We start from the raw sequence: 15,077 nt of genomic DNA, 5'->3' as shown, positions 1-15,077 counted from the left end.
GACACTCAATTAACAATGTAATGAGCATCAATTAACAATGTAATGACCATCAATTAACAATGTAATGACCATCAATTAACAATGTAATGAGCATCAATTAACAATGTAATGAACATCAATTAACAATGTAATGACCTTCAATTAACAATGTAATGACCATCAATTAACAATGTAATGAACATCAATTAACAATGTAATGACCATCAATTAACAATGTAATGAACATCAATTAACAATGTAATGACACTCAATTAACAATGTAATGAGCATCAATTAACAATGTAATGAACATCAATTAACAATGTAATGACCATCAATTAACAATGTAATGACCATCAATTCACAATGTAATGAACATCAATTAACAATGTAATGACCATCAATTAACAATGTAATGATCATCAATTAACAATGTAATGAACATCAATTAACAATGTAATGAACATCAATTAACAATGTAATGACCATCAATTAACAATGTAATGACACTCAATTAACAATGTAATGACCATCAATTAACAATGTAATGACCATCAATTAACAATGTAATGAGCATCAATTAACAATGTAATGAACATCAATTAACAATGTAATGACCTTCAATTAACAATGTAATGAACATCAATTAACAATATAATGACCATCAAGTAACAATATAATGACCATCAAGTAACAATGTAATGACCATCAAGTAACAATGTAATGACCATCAATTAACAATGCAATGACCATTAATTAACAATGTAATGAACATCAATTAACAATATAATGACCATCAAGTAACAATATAATGACCATCAAGTAACAATGTAATGACCATCAATTAACAATGTAATGACCATCAAGTAACAATGTAATGACCATCAATTAACAATGTAATGAGCATCAATTAACAATGTAATGAGCATCAATTAACAATGTAATGACCATCAATTAACAATGTAATGACCATCAATTAACAATGTAATGACCATCAATTAACAATGTAATGACCATCAATTAACAATGTAATGAACATCAATTAACAATGTAATGAACATCAATTAACAATGTAATGACACTCAATTAACAATGTAATGAGCATCAATTAACAATGTAATGACCATCAATTAACAATGTAATGAGCATCAATTAACAATGTAATGACCATCAATTAACAATGTAATGACACTCAATTAACAATGTAATGAGCATCAATTAACAATGTAATGACCATCAATTAACAATGTAATGAGCATCAATTAACAATGTAATGACCATCAATTAACAATGTAATGACACTCAATTAACAATGTAATGAGCATCAATTAACAATGTAATGACCATCAATTAACAATGTAATGAGCATCAATTAACAATGTAATGACCATCAATTAACAATGTAATGACACTCAATTAACAATGTAATGAGCATCAATTAACAATGTAATGACCATCAATTAACAATGTAATGAGCATCAATTAACAATGTAATGACCATCAATTAACAATGTAATGACCATCAATTAACAATGTAATGAACATCAATTAACAATGTAATGAACATCAATTAACAATGTAATGACACTCAATTAACAATGTAATGAGCATCAATTAACAATGTAATGACCATCAATTAACAATGTAATGACCATCAATTAACAATGTAATGAGCATCAATTAACAATGTAATGAACATCAATTAACAATGTAATGACCTTCAATTAACAATGTAATGACCATCAATTAACAATGTAATGAACATCAATTAACAATGTAATGACCATCAATTAACAATGTAATGAACATCAATTAACAATGTAATGACACTCAATTAACAATGTAATGAGCATCAATTAACAATGTAATGAACATCAATTAACAATGTAATGACCATCAATTAACAATGTAATGACCATCAATTCACAATGTAATGAACATCAATTAACAATGTAATGACCATCAATTAACAATGTAATGATCATCAATTAACAATGTAATGAACATCAATTAACAATGTAATGAACATCAATTAACAATGTAATGACCATCAATTAACAATGTAATGACACTCAATTAACAATGTAATGACCATCAATTAACAATGTAATGACCATCAATTAACAATGTAATGAGCATCAATTAACAATGTAATGAACATCAATTAACAATGTAATGACCTTCAATTAACAATGTAATGAACATCAATTAACAATATAATGACCATCAAGTAACAATATAATGACCATCAAGTAACAATGTAATGACCATCAAGTAACAATGTAATGACCATCAATTAACAATGTAATGACCATTAATTAACAATGTAATGAACATCAATTAACAATATAATGACCATCAAGTAACAATATAATGACCATCAAGTAACAATGTAATGACCATCAATTAACAATGTAATGACCATCAAGTAACAATATAATGACCATCAAGTAACAATGTAATGACCATCAAGTAACAATGTAATGAACATCAATTAACAATGTAATGACCATCAATTAACAATGTAATGAACATCAATTAACAATATAATGACCATCAAGTAACAATATAATGACCATCAAGTAACAATGTAATGACCATCAAGTAACAATGTAATGACCATCAATTAACAATGTAATGACCATCAATTAACAATGTAATGAACATCAAGTAACAATGTAATGACCTTCAATTAACAATGTAATGAACATCAATTAACAATGTAATGACCATCAATTAACAATGTAATGACCATCAATTAACAATGTAATGACACTCAATTAACAATGTAATGAGCATCAATTAACAATGTAATGACCATCAATTAACAATGTAATGACCATCAATTAACAATGTAATGAACATCAATTAACAATGTAATGAACATCAATTAACAATATAATGACCATCAAGTAACAATGTAATGACCATCAAGTAACAATGTAATGACCATCAATTAACAATGTAATGACCATCAATTAACAATGTAATGACCATCAATTAACAATGTAATGAACATCAATTAACAATGTAATGAACATCAATTAACAATATAATGACCATCAAGTAACAATGTAATGACCATCAATTAACAATGTAATGAGCATCAATTAACAATGTAATGAACATCAATTAACAATGTAATGACCTTCAATTAACAATGTAATGAACATCAATTAACAATGTAAGGACCATCAATTAACAATGTAACGAACATCAATTAACAATGTAATGAACATCAATTAACAATGTAATGACCATCAATTAACAATGTAATGAACATCAATTAACAATGTAATGACCATCAATTAACAATGTAATGAACATCAATTAACAATGTAATGACCTTCAATTAACAATGTAATGAACATCAATTAACAATGTAAGGACCATCAATTAACAATGTAAGGACCATCAATTAACAATGTAATGAACATCAATTAACAATGTAATGACCATCAATTAACAATGTAATGAACATCAATTAACAATATAATGACCATCAATTAACAATGTAATGACCATCAATTAACAATGTAATGACCATCAATTAACAATGTAATGACCATCAATTAACAATGTAATGGCCATCAATTAACAATGTAATGACCATCAAGTAACAACATCTGCATTGGTTTGTTTTTCGTGAGTTCTCATATGGCTCATTAAATGTGATTTTTCAGAAAAAGAATGTCCACACACTTGACAAAAATTCGGATTCTTTCATCACTAAATCTAGTGTGATATTCCATCACTTAATCTGATCTTATAAAGCAAGAATGTTCATACTTGACACGAATGTGGCTTTTCCTTTTGTTTTAGTTTACTTCAGTCGAAGTTCGCAGAAATCAAGGGAACCACAACCAGTATGAGTTTCCATAAGTTTTACAAAGTATGACTTTCAAGAAAAAAATATCCACACACTTGACATGTAGCTTTATCCTTTTTTATTTTCCTTTTGTTAGTTTGAAGAGATCAAGGGGCTCCTTCCTGGAGCTAACACTTGATTTTGTTATAATTTAAATTTATATCCGAGGGTTCTTTTAAGAATAGATGCTGTTCCCTTTATGGCTGCTATTTGTATTTCGTTACAGCTTGGTCTTCCAGGGATTGCTTCTAAGTATTTTTGAAGGTTCTTTTTTATTAGGCCAATTGCTACCGTCGCAACTGGCATAATTCTTATTTTTTTCAGAGACCATGTTGTTTTTAGATCATTTTTAGGTCCTGATATTTACCCCAGTATGAGTTCTCATATGTTGCACTAAATTTGATTTTTCAGAACAAGAATATTGACACACTTGACAAGTATGTGGCTTTTCCCCAGTGTGAGTTCTGACATGTCTCACTAAATCTGATTTTGAAGTGGAAGAATATTTACAAACTTGACAAGCATATGGCTTTTCTCCAGTATGTCTTCTCATATGTTCCACTAAGGCTGATTTGTGAGAACAAGAATATTCACAAAATTCACAAGAATGTGGCTTTTCCCCTGTGTGAGTTCTCATATGTCTCACTAACGTTGATTGTGCTAAACAAGAATATCCACACACATCACAAGAATGTGGCTTTTCTCCAGTGTGAGTTTTCATATGGCACACTAATTTGGATTTTTGAGAGCAAGAATATTCACATACTTGACAAGAATATGACTTTTCCCCAGAATGAGTTTTCATATGGCTCACTAAATTCGATTTTAGAGAGCAAGAATATTCACACACTTGACAAGAATATGGCTTTTCCCCAGTGTGAGTTCTCATATGGTTCACTAACGTTGATTTTGCAGAACAGGAATATCCACACACTTCACAAGAATGTGGCTTTTCATCAGAATGAGTTTTCATATGGCTCACTAAATTCAATTTTTGAGAGCAAGAATATTCACAAACTTGACAACTATATGGCATTTCCCTAGTATGAGTTCTAATATGGTGTACTAATGTTAATTTTTCAGAACAAGAATATCCACACACATCACAAGAATGTGGCTTTTTCCCATTATGAGTTCTCATATGTGTCACTAACGTTGATTTTGCAGAAGAAGAATATTGACACACATCACAAGAATGGGGTTTTTCTCCAGTGTGAGTTTTTATATGGCTCTCTAAATTCGATTTTTGAGAACAAGAATATTCACAAACTTGACAAGAATATGGCTTTTCTCCAGTGTGACTTCTCATATGTCTCACTAACGTTGATTGTGCAGAACAAGAATATCCACACACAATACAAGAATGTGGGGTTTCCCCAGTGTGAGTTCTCATATGGATCACTAACGTTGATTTTTCAGAACAAGAATATCCACACACTTCACAAGTATGTGACTTTTCCCCAGAATGAGTTTTCATATGCCGCACTAAATTCGATTTTAGAGCGCAAGAATATTCACACACTTGACAAGAATATGGCTTTTCCCCAGTATGAGTTCTCATATGTTTCACTAACGTTGATTTTGCAGAACAAGAATATCCACACACATCACAAGAATATGGCTTTTCCCCAGTGTAGGTTCTCATAATTTCATTTAAGTTTATTATACACAAAAATATCCACACACTTTACAAAAATGCTTTTTCGAATCTGAGTGCCTATATGTTTTATTCAATCGTATCTGGCAAAAAGATTATATCCACAGACGCATTCTTTTTATTTCAATTATCTTATTAATTTTTTTCAGCTGAGGATGCAGAACTATACAGATGACAAACATCTACCTACTTCATCATATAATTCAACCAAGAAATAGTTTTAAAATGCTATTGCAAAGAATTTATCGTTCATAAGGTGTTGCTTTTCTAAAAGATATTTTTAGAGTTTCTATAGATTGGATTTGTTCAAAGATATGTATCTTTTAAACTTTTCTGATTCCTTATATTTGAACATTTTTACACACATTTTCACAAACATTCATATTACCTTCAAGTCGTGTTATGTTTTCACCACTGTTTAGCAAAATTCATTAAATAATATTGTTCAGGTGTCGCTAGGGTGTTCCAAATAAACTAATATACTGTTTACAGCTTAATGTTTGAAGATCATGATCCTCCATTAAAATTGAAATAGGGTTCAATCGGGAACATCTGTAAAAAATAATGAAGTTCAATATTTTTAGTATTTGAATTCATATATTAGTATTCTGTTTATTATCAATATTATTAGATTGAACCCACGACATCTAGTAGTATTTCGTTTGTTTATTGTTGTCAATATTATTAGATTGAATATTTAGATTAATTTAATAGAGAGTAAGTCGATACAAGTATTGCTCAAGTTATTATCTAGTTAAACTATTATTTATTGTTTTGATATGATTTTCATCATAGTGAGAAAAGATATATTGATATATACAATATATATATATATATATATCTTAATGTAGCAGTGAAATTAAATTACCATGTCTACCCGAAAAGTATTTAGTGCATACACGTTTTTGCTTTCTTCAAACACGTACGTATAACTGATATATAAATATGCAAAATTATCAAAAATATTGAAACATATTCTTAATGTTTGGTTGTTTGTACCCCAAAAGAAAATAATTTGGTTGAAAAAGCTACAATGATATTCTATATATTTCTATTTTTATTCATTCATACGTTTTTTCTTATATTTGTCAATCCTATTATTCCATCTACATTTGTTTAAGGGAATGTATCCACTCACCTCTAATTCATCTGAATATAAAGATTATTTGTAACTACATGTGCTTAACTTATAAGTCTGTTAATGTTTCATCTGTCTTTAAATATTGGTATGAACACATTTTTAGTTTACTAATTGTCAAATACATTAGCAAATAATTTCAGAACATTAAAAGACTTCTTGCAAGTATGTGGGTTTTCTCAACCCTGCTAGAAAATTACTTTGGACTGCGACTATCCTGGACGTTTACATTTGCATATTCATTGAGTATTGCTGCTAATAATATAATAATCATCTTAGACAAAAGGTTAAAAACAGTTTTTAATCTAATAGGTTCCGCCCATACGTTTAAGCTTGATATCATATTGAGTTTTTAAAATCCGTTTCAATACCATTAATTTGTCAATTGTTTATACAGAAGTCACTAAAGACTATGTACAAAGCTGCTTAATAGAAGTATTAACAAGAATAAAAAGGCAGCATTTATTTACCTTAATCTTAATGAGATTTATTTACCTTAATCTTAATGAGATTTATTTACCTTAATCTTAATGAGATTTATTTACCTTAATCTTAATGAGATTTATTTACCTTAATCTTAACGAGATTTATTTATCTTAATCTTAATGAGATTTATTTACCTTAATCTTAATGAGATGAACGAGAATAAAAAGGCAGCATATATTTATTTACCTTAATCTTTATGAGATTTATTTACCTTAATCTTTATGAGATTTATTTACCTTAATCTTTATGAGATGAACGATAACCCTAATCTGACAACACAGTCTGTTCTCTCCCATCAGCATTTGTTAAAATCCTGCTAGAAAATTAGTTTGATCTTGAACTAGGCAATTTGTGTGAAGACTATTTCCTCTTCTTTCAATTTTAGAACATTGAAAGAATGTGGTTTTCTCAACCCTGCTAGAAAATTAGTTTGATCTGTGATGATGCATTATAACGAGATAACTGAACAGTGAATTGAGGAATACTAAAATGCAAAACAAAAATCGATTATATATATATATATATATATATATGTGTGTGTGTGTGTGTGTGTGTGTACATATATATACTAGCTGATAGCCTGACACTGTCCGGTCGTACAATACAAAATACGCTTAAACATGATATTTTAATTTATGCAGATTGTGTATAAATTATTTTAGAATCAATTTTCGATTGATTATTATATATAACGAGGAACAATTTGCCCGGCCGAGTAATTCACAAAAAATAAATTAATTAATAAAAATAATACTTTGTGATCCCACATAGATTTAGTCCCTTAGGTCCGACTGGAAGATGATGATGCATTATAACAAGATAACTGAACAGTGAATTGAGGAATACAATTAGATCAACGATAACACTAATCAGACAGGAACAGTTTTGATAATTCGGTCTTTTGTGTCCCATCAATATTTTATCTATGAAGACGATTTCCTTTCCACGTAATAAAAATACATTATGAAGTGTGCATTAGCTTAGACAGGGTCCCTAACATTTTTGAGCTGTCACCTTTTTGTTTTTGATTTATGAAGCTTCAAATGTATGAATGGAAATGCTCTCAATATATCTGTTCAAACTCATGTTCCATGTGAACGTTAAGCTAAGGAGTTTGAACAAATTACTTTCAGGTAATGTCTCATTAGGCATAGCTATTGGTGGTTGAGCAGGTGTCTTTTAATTATTAAAAGAAAGAAGTTTAATAATAAATTAGATGATTTTTTTCTAAATATTAAAGGAAAGGAGCTTAGTCCTCGATTATCAATATTTTTCCTCCAGCTGACTGTTAAGCTTTTTATTACATTGTAACTTTCTAGCAGGAAAGAGAGCTCACCTTCTTTGTTAAGCTTTTTATTATATTGTAACTTTCTAGCACGAAAGAGAGCTCACCTTTTTTGTTAAGCTTTTTATTATATTGTAACTTTCTAGCACGAAAGAGAGCTCACCTTTTTTGTTAAGCTTTTTATTATATTGTAACTTTCTAGCACGAAAGAGAGCTCACCTTTTTTGTTAAGCTTTTTATTATATTGTAACTTTCTAGCACGAAAGAGAGATCACCTTTTTTGTTAAGCTTTTTATTATATTGTAACTTTCTAGCACGAAAGAGAGATCACCTTTTTTGTTAAGCTTTTTATTATATTGTAACTTTCTAGCACAAAAGAGAGATCACCTTTTTTGTTAAGCTTTTTATTATATTGTAACTTTCTAGCAAGAAAGAGAGCTCACCTTTTTTGCAGCAGCCTTGACAATGCTCTTGCAGTTAATGTATCTTTAGCCATAGTTATTGCTGGTTGAGAAAGTTTCTAGCAATTATTAAAGGAAAGAAGCTTAAAGATAAATTAGATGAATTGAAAGACAGAATCAACATTAATGAAAGATAATTTACCACATTACACTACAGGAAATTTGCTGATGACACCATGCTCTTTAACAGGCATGAGGGGAACACAAATGAACACATATCTAGAGAAATGGCAAAACACTAGAGGAAGGCCTCCAATCTGTAGCAGAATGGGGACAAAAATGGATGGTCACATTCAATGATGCCAAGACTAAGCTTGTTTCCTTCAATAACTACAAGAAACCTTTTCAACCACCAACAGCTATGACTAAAGATACATTACCTGAAAGTACTTCCTTCAAATTCCTCGGACTAACGTTCACAGGGAACATGAGTTGGAACAAATACATTGAGAGCATTGCCAAGACTGCTGTGAAGAAGGTGGGCTCTCTCTATCATGCTAGAAAGCTACTTATGCCTGAAAGTATCCTGTATTTCTACAAGGCCCCCATTCGCACATGTATGGAGTACTGTTGTCATATTTTGGCTGATGCATCTACTAGACTCTCGCTCATTGAAACGGTTCAAAAGAGAGTCGGCAATGTGATAGCTCCTGTCATCAAAGTTTCAACCTCTGTCCCCTCGATGTAATGTTGCATCCCTCTCCCTGTTCTACAAGTATTTTTATGGTAAATGCTCTGACAAACTACAAGCCCTTGTACCCCCTCAACATAAATACTCCTGACAAACCTGACAAGCAGCAAAATCTCACCCCTACACAGTAGAGATCCCTAGATGTAAGAAAGCCTTCTACTCTAATAGAACTACTCTAGAACTGTCAGACTTTGGAACTCCCTTCCGAATTCCTGCTTTTCCAACTGTATTGACATGTAGCAGCTTAAGTGTAATGTGAACAGACGTTTCGGTGCTCAACTCCTTACATTGTATCCCTGCAACTAATGTCTCTAATAGTAGCCCCTACATTAAAGTGGCACTGTGCCTTTTTTGGGGGGTGAAAATGGAATTAAAAAAATTAAAAAATAACCCAAAACATATGAGATATGAAAGGACTTTAAAAGAATACAATATTGAAGGATGTGAGATAATCGTGAAAAATACACCAAGTCAGAATGATTGTATATAAAACAAGATGGCTAGTTCTTGATATATGATAAAGATTGTACTGAGAACATGTCATTCCAAGAAGTTATTCAAACATTAATCAAGATTCAACAAGTGGAAATACTCTTTCCTGTGCCGAGTGATTAACACGTGGAATGCGTTATCTGAATGAATTATAAAAAGTGTTTCAACCATAGCTATTGGTGGTTGAGAAGGTTTTTTTCTAAATATTAAAGGAGCGGAGCTTAGTCTTAATTACAAGAAACTTTCTCAGCCACCAATAACTATGGCTAAAGATACATTACCTGAAAGTACTTCGTTCAAACTCCTCAGCGACGTTCACAGGGAACCTGAGTTGGAACAGAAACATTGAAAGCATTGATAATAGAAGACTAAACTCCTTATCAATATATATTCCTCCAGCTGCATGTTAAGCTTTTTATTATTTTATTATTTTATTATATTGTAACTTTCTAGCATGGTAGAGAGAGCCCACCTTCTCTGCAGCAGCTTTGGCAATGCTTTCAATGTTTCTGTTCCAACTACGCTGAGAAGTTTGAACGAAGTACTTTCAGGTAATGTATCTTTAGCCATAGTTATTGGTGGTTGAGAAAGTTTCTTGTAATTATTAAAGGAAAGACGTTTAATGATAAATGAGATGAATTGAAATACAGAATCAACATTAATGAAAGATAATTTACCACATTTAATTGCATTACAGGAAGTTAACCCAACATATGAGATATGGAAGGACTTTAAAAGAATACGATACTCTTTCCTGCGTCGAGTTATCGACATGTGGAATGAGCTACCTGAATCAGTTATAAAAAGCTAAACAATACTTGATGACAATTTTTGCAAAGTTTTTTATGAATGAATTATAAAAAGCTAAACAATACTTGATGACAATTTTTGCAAAGTTTTTTATGAATGAATTATAAAAAGCTAAACAATATTTGAGTTTAAAAAAGGGTTGGATAAATTCTGAAAAAGCAATGATTAGAAATATAATTATAAGGCAGGTTGACGGCTCTCTTTTGAACCCTGTCCATGAGTTAGAAACCAGGCCAAACGTGACAAAAATACACCATACATGGGTGAATTGTGGCTTTATAGAGGTACAGGATACTTTAAGGCGTAACTTTTTAGCACAGTAGAGAGGAAGCCCATCTTCTTCACATCAGCCTTGGAAATGCTCTCAATGTATTTGTTCCAACTCATGTTACCCGTGAACATTAAGCCAGGGAGTTTAAAAGAAGTACTTTCATGTAATGTATCTTTAGCCATAGATATTGGTGGTTGAGAAGGTTTCTAGTAATTATTGAATAAAGATTGGAGGTCTTTCTGGCATTGCGTTAGCTATGTGTTGATTTGTTTTGAGCCAGAGTCACAGGCTAAGCCTCTTCCGGGATGTCATTTGTAAGCATCGGTAATGAGTCTTAGGTTAGAATTAGAAAAAATTGGCTGTTATAAAACAGTCATCTAGAAAATCCCGATAATCATTCAAAATTCGATAATTAAACAAAAATACTGGTAGAAAACTACTAAATAAATGTCACGATGACAATTTTTGCAAAGCTTTTTATGCCCAACGATTTTTATGGTATCTTTGTTTTATTAAATTGTTAATTGAAGTACAGAATAGTTAACAACACATAGGAACTAATCCCCATAAAAAAACTTAGAAAGTAAAACCTGATATGATCCTCCTCTCTTCTCCTTACAATTTACAGATATTATTGACTGCTAATTATTGACTGATATTATTGACTGCTAAACTTACAGATATTATTGACTGCTAAATTTACAGATATTATTGACTGCTAAATGGTCATGAAGTGGGTGTTGATTTTATGTTAAATTTCCTCATCCTAAAAACTTTATTTTCATTTTATTCTTTTTGTGGATATTTTAAAGCTGTTGAAATGTAGTAGCCAAAATAAAGTCAACTTAAAAAAATTTAGGGGTAAACTATATATATATAATTGCTGCATACTCCGAGGGAGAACCTGTTTTTTTTTTCTAAAGAGCTACACGGTTGATCACTATTTATGACTCAAAAGTTCGTTTGCGTTTGAATGTTAAACTAATTATTATACAAGTAAAGTTATTTTGACTGTAACCAAAAAGGCAAGACGTGCATCTCTTGATATATTTCGCAAGATCTCTGGAAAACCCATTTTACTGGCATTGTTTTCGACATATGTCTGCTTTTTTGTCAATGCACCTAACCCAATGACCTTCTCATGAATGTCATATCATAGATAAACATGAGCTTAGATGTGTGTAATTTGTAGCAGATGTATTGCTCGACATTATCTAAAAAGTCTGGCAGTAAATATAGCAGATGATACGAAAATGCTTTTCTTCATAAGTTCTGTAAATCATATCTTGACATGCTTCATTAAGTTGAGTTAACATCAGGGAATACCGCAAGTCACTTTCTAAAGCGTCCTAGAAAGTTTGGTTCCTTTCAGATATGCGCCTTTTAATACAATTAAAAAGAGTTCTTTTTTTTTTTTTTTAGTTAAATCTTTCAGCATCTCTGCTGTTGATAAAAAATTATTTTACTAATGAGTTACCGTTTATCAAGTCCCGAGGTCCTGGATATGATCTTAAACTATATATATAAAAAAACTACGCTGGGTTAGATTGCAACGTTTTACAACTATTATTTCTATATTAAGCTTCTTCTAATTGGTGATGGCCATTATATATGTTCATTTTACGTAAATTTTTAAAGGAAAGTGATCCCCATTCGAAAATTAAAAATATTGCAGAAAACAAAAAAAACAAAAAGATTCTCCAACGACAAAATAGGTAATATGGACAGAAAAAAGATCTGGCCAAAAATCGAAATGTCAGATTAAATAATTTCATTTTAGGAAATTTTTGGTGTTTGTTTAAGACAGAATCGATAGCAGTGTCAGAAATTTCGTGAAAATAGTGAATAATTCCACCCCATCTTTCCAAGCTTATAACTCCTCGAAAAATGTAATTCAAGCCCTAATTTTTTTTTCAATTAAAGGGGCAAGGACCAAGGTTTTATTAAAAAAAAAAACAAAAAAAACAATGTGTTTTTTTTTTATAGGTTTTAAACTTCGGACTTTACAGGTAAACTTCTAAAAAAGCGATGTTTTTTTTGTTTTAAATTTGAATATATTATTTATTGACCTTTTCTCTTCAATTTGTGATATATAAAACTCCACAACATAAATTAATTATTTACTTTTTAATAGACATTTCAAAATGAGAGGCGTGAATTATTCGACCCCCTGTCTTTCCAAGCTTATAACTCCTCGAAATATGTAATTCAAGCCCTAATTTTTTTTTCAATTAAAGGAGCAAGGACCAAGGTTTTATTTAAAAAAAAAAAAAGACGGCAAAAAAGAAACAATGTGTTCTTATAAAATAAGGTTTTAAACTTCGGACTTTACAGGTAAATTTCTAAAAAAGGGTTTTTTTTTTGTTTTAAATTTGAATATATTATTTATTGACCTTTTCTCTTCAATTTGTGATATATAAAACTCCACGACATAAATTAATTATTTACTTTTTAAGAGAAAGTTGAAAATGGGTGACACTTGGGGGGGGGGCGTGAATTTAAAAAAAAAACGTTTGTCTAAAATATTATATTCGGTTTATTGGAAAGAACATAAAATTTCACATTGACCCTGAAAATATCGTAAAAATAGAATCAATAGAAAAATTTTGATAGATTTTTAAAATTTAAAAATTGAAAAATATTGAGTTTAAAAATTGAAAAATATTGAGTTCGGAAAATTCATTACTGTTTTTTAAAAAAAAAAATATTTCTATTACTTTTAAAACAACTGTAATAGTTTATTTTGGAAGTATAATCCATAAAGAAAATAAATAACCCACTTTTAACAGAGAAATTACGAGATTTTTATATTGTATTCGCAGTTTCGTGTTAGGGGTGTCAAAAATTCCTACAAAAATTCTGATACTGCTACAGAATCGATAGATTCATTTTAAAAAATATGTCGTTTTAAGCAAAAACATTATTACATTGTAATCTCGAAAATAGTAATATGTCTAAAAATTACGAAAATTCATCGAGTGGAAAGTTATTTATAGGTAAAAGAACTTTTTTCGGAAAATTGGGTAAAATTGCTTTTTTCTGAGATGTCAAAGAGTAGACAGTGAAGATTTAACACACTCGGAACGCAAAGTTTAGATTAAACCAACATTTGTAGTCTATACAATAACAGTTGTTCAACTCGATGAGTTTTCGTAGTTTTTGAATAAATTTTTATTGGATTGAAATAAAAATAAATGTTTTTAATGTTTAAAATTATTTTTTAAAAGTTATTGAATTAGAAAAAACAACTTACCTTTTATTCCAGGAATTCAATAGAAAAAAAAATGTGGATGAATTCGTTTTTTTTTTCTTTTGTGTTCAAAATATAAAATTTGTTTTGTTTGTTATGATTTCTTTAGTAAATTGATACAACTTTTGTTTTGTGTGTTCAATTCATTAAGAAATAAAATTTATGAAAATATAAAAGAATCAAAATTAAAAGATGAAAAACACGATTTAAACGTGAAATTATTTAAAAAGAAAATCAACTACCAAAGAACAATGAATTTAGGTTATCGTAAGACGGTGTAATTATTATTTTGTTCCTCGTGTAAAAATGTCCGTTCATTAGTAAAATGTGACGAATTTTATTTTTTATTTGTTTTTTATCAAGTTTAAATAATTTTTTTGTTAATAATTAATGCTTGTTTGAGTTTCTTTAGTAAATTTCGGCGTAACGGAAAAAGAACCGTCCTGGTGCAAATAAAAGCCGGTGTAAAGTAAAAATCTCAGAGCTGCCAAAAAATGTTCCGACATTTGACCACGACGAGTCCGGTTTGCATATTTTAGTTAAAAAAGAAAAAAATAAGAGAAAAGTTTTGGGTTTGTATTACTCTACACATATATTCGAAAAAGTTGTCAAAAAAACAAATATATAACAAATAAATGTTATCAAAAGCAAGATAAGTTACTTTTCCACCAAACTGGATATATTTTTCG

General features: G+C 30.0%; 1 protein-coding gene across 1 annotated transcript; it reads right to left on the bottom strand.

Annotated features, from left to right (window-relative positions):
- Positions 1–3,922: 3,922 nt before the first annotated feature.
- Positions 3,923–14,662, bottom strand: LOC145270211 (uncharacterized). Its single transcript, XM_080125843.1, has 2 exons — positions 14,392–14,662; positions 3,923–6,056 (listed from the first exon to the last, which is right to left on the bottom strand). Exon 2 carries the CDS (start codon positions 5,490–5,492, stop codon positions 4,197–4,199), a length of 1,296 nt encoding a protein of 431 aa, XP_079981969.1. The 5' UTR covers positions 5,493–6,056; positions 14,392–14,662; the 3' UTR covers positions 3,923–4,196.
- Between the last annotated feature and the right edge of the window lie 415 nt (positions 14,663–15,077).

The sequence above is a fragment of the Euprymna scolopes genome, chromosome 46 (assembly GCF_053919585.1).
Source record: "Euprymna scolopes isolate OS-2025 chromosome 46, ASM5391958v1, whole genome shotgun sequence".
NCBI classification, from domain to species: Eukaryota; Metazoa; Mollusca; class Cephalopoda; order Sepiida; family Sepiolidae; genus Euprymna; species Euprymna scolopes.
Note: the sequence above shows the minus strand (reverse complement) of the source record. Positions and strands in the feature narration are given on the sequence as shown.